Genomic DNA, 8533 nt, shown 5'->3' on the forward strand with positions numbered 1-8533 from the left:
AGGAGAAGCAGAAGCAGAAGCAGAAGCAGAAGCAGAAGCAGAAGCAGAAGCAGAAGCAGAAGCAGAAGCAGAAGCAGAAGCAGCAGCAGCAGCAGCAGCAGCAGCAGCAGCAGCAGCAGTGGGGGCAGCAGCCACTGCCAGGTGGTGGTGGCACACACCTTTAATCTCAGCACTCAGGACACTGAGGTAGGGAGATCTCTGAGTTTGAAGCCAGCCTGGTTTAGAGTGAGTTCCAGGACAGCCAGGGCTGTTTACACAGAGAAACCCTATCTCCAAACAAACAAATAAAACAAAAACAAAAAAACAAAACAAAACAAAAGAACGAAAAGTAAAGAGATCATTCTTGCTTGTGGATTCCCTTGTCCTTAAAAGCTCAAAGGAGCCAGAGCTGTGTGCGGCAGTACGAGCTATAATTCTAACTCGTCCGTCAGTCACAGAGGCAGGAGAATCAGCCTAAATTCAAGGTGAGCCCAGTCAGGGCTGCACAGTGAGACCTGTCTCAAAACAAAACATGCTCAGGACATGCGATCATTTCTGGAGTCTGACCACGAGCACTGACCAGGCCTTTGTTCTCTGTTCTTCCCTCAGGAATGGTGGTACTCAGCCTCCGAGTTCATAGGAGACCAGTGGCTTCAGACCGTCCTGAGCCTTCCATCATGGGATAGAATCGCCTCAGGCAACGTAGCCCTTCAGGATGTTCAAAAGAACAAATTCCTGATGAGAGTGAATATCCTGGACAATCCTTTCTAATAATTCATGAGCGAGAGCAAAGACTGCAGTAAGAACCATTTTTTTCTTTTGTTTTGCCGTAGTCCATTATTGTCCTGTCTCCATAGCCAGCCCCTCCAGGTTCAAACCTGGGACCAGATACCTAGAATCTTACACACCTAGCACGGGGTTGGCACGGGCCAGCAGCCGACTTGCTTTAACTTTACATAGTTGCCCTTGCCTTCTCAGGCTGTTTGACCTGTGGTGCTCAGTCTATGCAAACTCCAGTCACCGATATCGGGGGTTGGAGGGGTTCTGGTGTCCCTGAATGAGGGACTGACAGACTTGCAGTCCCAGCAGAACAGAGCCCATTAAGGGATAGTGCGTTTCCATGTGGGAGGAGCTGGGTTCGAGCAAGAAAACGTTTAGTGGTTCTAAGGGCGGCTGCTCACAAGGATTCGGCCTTTCCCACCTATCTTGCTGACACACAGTTCTACATACAACTTAGTATGTTGTTGTACCTTTGATTAGCATCTTAACTCTACCCAGGTGGGTGTGTTTCCACAGCATAATAAGCACGGGTTATGTCTGAACTCTGGCTTTTGCCGTAGCAGCAGAAAAGCTGGTTTTAGTTGGCCTCACTTGGGAGGCGTTTCCAGCCTTCAGAAGGCTTTCGGAGTCTTCCAGCCCTCATCCTGTCCTGTTCTCCTGCCTCGACAGAGGAAAAACTAGTATCAAGGTCATGTGGCATCTTATATTGCGTGCCACAGTACACATGCATGGACGCACACACATGCACACCCATGCATACGCAGATACACCAGGCCAGGGGGTCAGAAGAAAAATGTTATGAAGTTGGTTCTGTCCTTTCATCTGTATGTGGTTCCAGGGATCAACCCCAGTTCGCTCAGTGGCTGCAAACGTCAAATCCCTGTTATGGTCTGAACCGGCAAGATTAGAAAGGACACAGTTTGCAGAGCCCAAGTGCAGCTTCCAGGGGTGACATCCCACCAGCACCTTGCATCTGCAGAAATAAATGCTTTAAGTAGAAACCGTAATTTTTGATGTGGGTATATTTTACGTGCTCCAAGTTTGTAAACATGTAAGAAACATTTAACTCACGATAGTATTCATCTTTATTTCCCAGACATAAAGGCAAGACTGTGTATCTTTTCTCCTGCTAATAATATAACTGGGTTTCACAGAGGAGCTGGGACAGACCCCTGTGGTCTCACAAGGTTAGTCACAGAACCTGGCAAGCTGGCATCCTGGGAAGGGAGCCGGGCTAGGACACGAGACCACGGGGCTCTGACGCGAGCCCTGCCACAAGCACTGTAGTTCCCATATGTTAATACACAGGAGGAACGAAGAGAGAAGGTGAAAACAGCTCTCACTTTAAAGGGGGCAAGAGATGGCGCAAAATACAGGCGACGCACGGCCTGGGAACACAGACTTGGGTTCCAACATGGCACTGGGTTCATGAAGTTTTAGGAACAGAACAAAGAAAATCATGAATCAAGGCACTTTTCAAACACTGGTAAAAATGCAGGTTACAGCAAAACAGAGACATCTCTGCAGTGGGCCTCGGAGGCTCCCTGACAATGTTCTCAGCCTTTTTGTTGGCGGAAGATAGCAGTCTGTTACTATGAACGTAATAAAGGTTCTCCACCTGTTAGTTACAAGACACCAAGCCGGGAAAAGGACTGGGTCTTCCGGGAGCTAAAGAGCTGAAGAGAAACTGTATTTAGGCGATGGAGCTGCAACATTCCACCTCCCTACAAACACCGAAGCTCTAATCTACCCATCAGCTCTCCAGAAGACCCCCAGATGCGTGCATCTTTCCAGGAACTCTGGTTTGCACTTTCCCAGGCTAACCAAGCATCACACTTTGTGCATGCAGGGATCAAATCCTAACTTTTCATCATCGCTAGCAAGGCTCATTTCTAGGATCCATACAGAGGAGGCTGAGTAGCTAAGAGGACAGTTGTCTTCAGGAGAGAGGAACGACTGGTAAAGGGTTAGGAAGAAACTCCTGGATCATAGCATTTAAACCTACTAGCCATTAGGATCCAGTGGCTTTTCTGTGCATGACCTAAGTGTGACACAGAAAGAGGAGCTATACACCGAAAACTAACCAAGTAAAGGTAGCAGAATAGGAAACAGGCATTTTATTATTTTTTTATTTTTTGGATTTTCGAGACAGGGTTTCTCTGTAGCTTTTTGGTTCCGTTCCTGGAACTAGCTCTTATAGACCAGGCTGGCCTCGAACTCACAGAGATCCGCCTGCCTCTGCCTCCTAAGTGCTGGGATTAAAGGCGTGTGCCACCACCGCCCGGCCGAAACAGGCATTTTAAACAACCAAACTTTGCATATTTAGAAAGAAACCAGCCCCGCTGTAGTGGCGTACACCTTTAATCCCAGCACTTGAGAAATAGAAACACACAGATCTCTGAGTTCAGGCCATCGAGGCAGGCGAATCTCTGTGAGTTCGAGGAAGGAAAAAGAAAAACCTAAATAAATAAATAAATATTAGATTAACGCACCCCAGTCACTGAGCCGCCGCCGAGGACTCAGCTGCCTCCCCCTCGAGCCCCCTCTCCTGCAGCCACCTTCCGCGGGCCGTTTCTACCGAGGAAAAGGAATCGTATAGTATGTCCGCTATTCAGAACCTCCACTTTTCGACCCCTTTGCTGATGCAAGTAAGGGTGATGACCTGCTTCCTGCTGGCACTGAGGATTATATCCATATAAGAATTCAACAGAGAAACGGCAGGAAGACCCTTACCACTGTCCAAGGGATCGCTGATGATTACGATAAAAAGAAACTAGTGAAGGCGTTTAAGAAGAAATTTGCCTGCAATGGTACTGTAATTGAGCATCCAGAATATGGAGAAGTAATTCAGCTACAGGGTGACCAGCGCAAGAACATATGCCAGTTCCTAATAGAGATTGGACTGGCTAAGGACGATCAGCTGAAGGTTCATGGGTTTTAAGTGCTTGTGACTCTGAAGCTTAAGTGAGGATTTCCTTGCAATGAGTAGAATTTCCCTCCTGTCCCTTGTCACAAGTTTAAAAACCTCACAGCTTGTATAATGTAACCATTTGNTTATTTCAATGTACAAAGCATATATGAATTTTCTGTTACATTACTTTATAGATTAATAGTTTGGAATTTCTATAAAAACAGATTTGTATTTAATTTTGTGCCTCATCTGGACTATACTACAGAGTGCACAGCTAGTTTGTTAGACATTGCTCCAGAGAGAGCTTATTAAGGTGTATTTAGAAGAAATTAGCATTTGAATTGGTAGATTGAATAAAGTCCACGGCTGTCACTGACATGGGTGGCCATCATCTAATTCACTGGGGACACAAACAAAAGTGGCATAAGAGACAATCAGATTTATTTTTTCTTGCTGCCTGACTGTAAGAGTTGGGATATCATCCTTTGCCTTTTCTCTGTGTCCCTGATTGTCAGGCCGTGAGGTTGGGACTTGTACTTGTGGCATTGGTTCTCCAAGTCTCATGTCTTAGGCCTCAGGTTGGGACTATGCCACCTGGTTGTAGGTGGCAGATCTTGGGAACTCTTACAGTCTACATTCCCAGGATAGTACGGTAAATCTATTCCCCAGATTTTTCCTTTTCTCACTGACTCTCTTTATCTCTGGTTCTGATTCCCAGTGATTCCTAAAAAATACAAACACCACATGAAGTTGGAGCAGTAAGCTGAGTCAGGGTTTGACATATGTAGTACCAGGTACCTTGAGCGAATTGTTGAAACAAATGACCATTAGAAGACAGCCCCATTTTCTGAGAGACATGCAGTGCCATTTCTGTCTTTTTTCATTTTTACTTTCTCTTGAGACACAGATCCAAGATATTTTATCTCAACTGCATTGGAAGAAAGAGATGAGCACAAATACACAGCAGCAAATGATAAAAGGTTTTTTTTTTTTTGTTTTTTTTTTTAGTTTTTTTTTTCAAGACAGGGTCTCACTGTGTAGCTCTGGCTGTCCTGGAATTCACTGTGTAGACCAGGCTAGCCTCAAGCTCCCAGAGATCTCTGTCCTGGGATTAAAGGTGTGCGCCATTATCCAGCCTTCTTTTTATTTCAGGGATTAGAACTGGAAATGTCACTCAAGAAGGAGTTACTGTAATGTTCTCCATTTCCTTTTCAACACCAAACATACAAATACTGTAAACATTTTAACATTTGTTTTGTTATTTTTAATGGAGGTGCACACGAGCGCTGGTGCCCTTGGGGGTCTTGGAACCCCTGGAACTGGAGTTACTGAGAGTCACGAGCTGCCCAGCGTGAGTGCAGAGAGCCGAATTCAGGTCCTCGGCAAGAGTAGGCCACTCTCATAAAGTAGGCTTCATCTCAGAGATGCAGAGATAGTTCAATATATGTAAATTGACAAATGAAATCCACCACATAAATAACCGGAGAGACAAAAACGGCATAATCACCTCATTAGCTGCGGAAAAGCCTTTTGACACAAAGTCCAACACCCCTTCATGACCAAAGTCCTGGAGAGGTTAGAGATACAGGTTCACAGATCCTGTGTTCACAGGTGAACACAGGAAAGGCAGTTTTCAGCAAGCCCATAGCCAATATCAACTTAAGAGAAACACAAAGTGATTCCACTAAAATCAGGAACAAGACACACATGTCCGCTCTCTCCATACCTCTTCAATACAGTATTTGAAGTCCTTGAGCAATCAGACAGTTGAAGGAGAGCAAGGGGATGAAATGGGAAAGGAGGAAGTAAAGCATTTTCAGGTGATACAGTAGTATACATAAGTGATCCTGAAAATGCCACCAGGGAACTATAGCTGATAAACATTTTCACCCAAGTAACAGGATAAAACAAAACAAAACAAAACAAAAAACTCAGCACCCCACAAAGGAAAGAAAAGAGGGGGCAGACAAGAGTAGAAAAAACTAGGCTACAGTTTGGAGAGTGTCTATTCTACATGTCTGGGCCCAGGTTGAAAATTCTACACGTCTGAGACCACGTACATCTGGTTTTACAGGGATGCTGGCTGAACTTGGTTTCTGGCCTTGACTGCGTCACAAACCCTGGGTGTGGGTGCCTCTTCTTCGTGGCCAGCAGATGGCAGCACTGGATTTTGCTGTAGCCTTAATAACCTTTCAGGGCAGCGCTCCAAGCCCTGTCTCCCGACCAGCAGCCTCTGCTCCCCACAGGAAACACCCAGCCATTCTGGATCAGCCCGCACAGAATTATTTTTAGGACGAACTAGATCATCCTTGATAACTTTATGGACAGAAGAGAAACGCGATGACCTTTCGTAGGTTTTGTTTTGTAGGTTTTCCCCCCCATGAATCTCACCTACTCTGAACTCCTGCAGGACAGATGCTGTCTTTACTATCTAGCACTAAGCCCAGAGCTAGACATACAGTAGGCGGTCAGGAGCTACCTATAGTAGGCGTTCAGGAGCTACCTGTCAGCTAATGGATGTATAAAGGATACTTGCTTTTGCTCTTTCTTATAGCAGCCCAAGGAACCCAGTGTTTACTGAGTGACTGAACTGGATGACCTCACGGAGACCTACAGGAAGGATTTAACAGCGGTGTATCAGCCAGGCCCGTGAACAGGGAGGGTTATGGTGATGAGTAAGAAATGGTCTAACCCGTGCTTCCTGCCGTAGACCTGAAAACTCACTGAACCCGATCCAATTGCTGAGTCTGTGCCCGTGGAGGAGAAAGCTCTTTGTGTCTCAGTTTCCTGGTCTGTAAAATGGGGCTAGCAGCACCTGCAGAAGGCTTCTCATAACATGGTTAGCTGTGTGTGTTAATGCTGGCCAGAGAGCAAACAGGCGGTTAAAATGCAGAGCAATGGAAGCCTGGCACACACCGTGTTGCGGCTTTGAGAGGGGCTGGTGAAAGCCAGCCGAGAGGAGGCGGCCTTTCCAGGTCAACACACAGCATTTGATCCTGGAGCTGTCTAGAAGGTCTGGGGCCCGGGGTTCTCCCAGCTGGTCTGAAGGACACCCACCGAGCAAAGGGAGGTGAACAAGAGATACTGAGGAACATCACCCCAGCCTTGTGGGCCATCTGGCTTAGGGGTTAGCACCCATCGAAACCACCCAAAAGAGAAGTCTTGGGATGACTGCTGAGGAAATATGTGGACCACATTTCTGTTTTAGGAAGTCTATGACTTTTATAGGAGCTACTGGGGCTATATTCAGAGGATGTGCCCAGGCTAAGCAGGTGTCCTACCAGTGGGGTGGACCACGGGGCCCGAGGCCACCCAGATTTCACCACTTTCAGGATTAGAAGAGATCTGGGTCAAGATAAACACTGAGAGGTACCTCATGATGCAAGTCGGAATGAGGGTGGCCTGCAAAAGAGATTGAACTGGAATTCAGATCAAGGGTGTCGATGTGCGGGGTAGATCACAGGAGAGAGGAGGCTCTGAAGTCAGAGGTGGGCTTTTCGGTAAGGGCGCACGATCGGATACGGAGGCCAAGTGAGCTGAGGTCTAGAAAGTTGTGAGCATCCTGCCAATACTCGCTAGTTACAGTTGCCCCTGCATCTCTGGCCCCAGGCTGTCGACCCTAAATCCCATCTTCCCTGGAGTTGCTTGTTCATATTACTGGACCAGGTCTTAGGTCTCCGTGCTTCTGTCTCTAGTAACCCCGATGGCTTTTTTCTGAGATACAGGTCAGCCTGGAACTATGTAGTCAGGCTGATCTCCAACTCAAAAGAAATCCTCCTGCCTCAGCCTCCTGAATGCTGGGATAACAAGCATGAGCTGTCTCACCTGGCTGTCCCCGGCCCTCATTATATGTCCTCTCAGCACTCCTGGACATCTACCTAAACATTTCTCCTATCTCTCTCATCTCTGCCCTCACTGCAGCTAAAAACCCACTTCCTTTGTGGGTAATCCAACTCTCCAGTAAGTCACATTATCAGCTGGTTTCCCAATTTCAGATTTCCACCTGTGTAACTGGCAGAATTAGCTTCCTAATGAGCAAAAATTATCCCCAGGCTGGACCATGATGAAATTCCTAAGCCTATATTGTAAGGCTTTCAAGGCCTTCCCCTAAATCCCCTAAGGAGGGGGTGGAGTAGGAGTGGGTGAGGTGGAGCGAAGAAGGGATGGGTGGAGTGGGGTGGGGCGGGTGCTGGGGGTGGAGTCTTTGGAACCTGGACCGGCTCTTATTGGAGTTTTGGGTTTCTCTTCCCCCGCTTTCCTGCTTCTCTGCCTCCACGCCCTCTTCCACCTGCAGAGGCTGCCCAGCTGCGGCTCTGCTCGCTGAGGCTCACCTCACTGCTGCGGTTGGCTCTAGGCTCCTTCCTCACTGGACTAATGGAGGACGAGGGTCATCGAGGGGAGGGGGTTCTTCCGTGTTCAGCTTTGTGTCTCCAGCACCAGACGGCCTTTGGCAAGCTCTGTCTTGTTCGCAGTTGCCTCGGAGGCCCTTACAGTGTGGGGGAATAGGGCAGCAGGGTGAGTGAAGGTGTTCACCAGGTCAAACCACTAGAAAGTGGCGGCTGCCACCACCGTGAGCCACCACCATCCCCGCCTCCAAACCTCATTCGAAGAGGAAGAGTGGAATTGTATGTGTGGTCTTTGCTGTTCGTTGGATTTGCCCCCTTGCTCTTCACAGGGTCTCTCTTTGGAGCCTAGCTTAGCTTAGAACTCATTGCATAACCTATTAACACCTGGGGTGAATGAACGTCCTGCATCCGCCTCAAGTGCCGGAATTACAGGCAAGAGCTATTATGGCCTGCCTGCGCTCTCTCTCTCTCTCTCTCTCTCTCTCTCTCTCTCTCTCTCTCTCTCTCTCTCCCCCCC

At 47.6% G+C, this 8533-nt stretch overlaps 1 protein-coding gene and 1 pseudogene across 1 annotated transcript in view; both read left to right on the top strand.

The window, feature by feature from the left end:
* The window catches only part of Adcy10 (adenylate cyclase 10), a 67575-nt gene extending 65876 nt beyond the window's left edge, over positions 1-1699 (top strand). Inside the window, exon 31 of the mRNA XM_050158351.1 lies at positions 589-1699. Within this exon, the coding sequence (XP_050014308.1) occupies positions 589-750 (162 nt within the window). The 3' untranslated portion in view covers positions 751-1699. The remainder of the gene's footprint in view (positions 1-588) is intronic.
* Positions 1700-3359: 1660 nt separating this feature from the next.
* LOC126511301 (eukaryotic translation initiation factor 1-like) lies at positions 3360-3805 on the top strand (annotated as a pseudogene).
* Positions 3806-8533: the final 4728 nt, after the last annotated feature.

This window comes from Alexandromys fortis, unplaced genomic scaffold, assembly GCF_014885135.2.
Source record: "Alexandromys fortis isolate MF-2015 unplaced genomic scaffold, M_Fortis_MF-2015_v1.1 scaffold_97, whole genome shotgun sequence".
In the NCBI taxonomy this organism is placed as follows: Eukaryota; Metazoa; Chordata; class Mammalia; order Rodentia; family Cricetidae; genus Alexandromys; species Alexandromys fortis.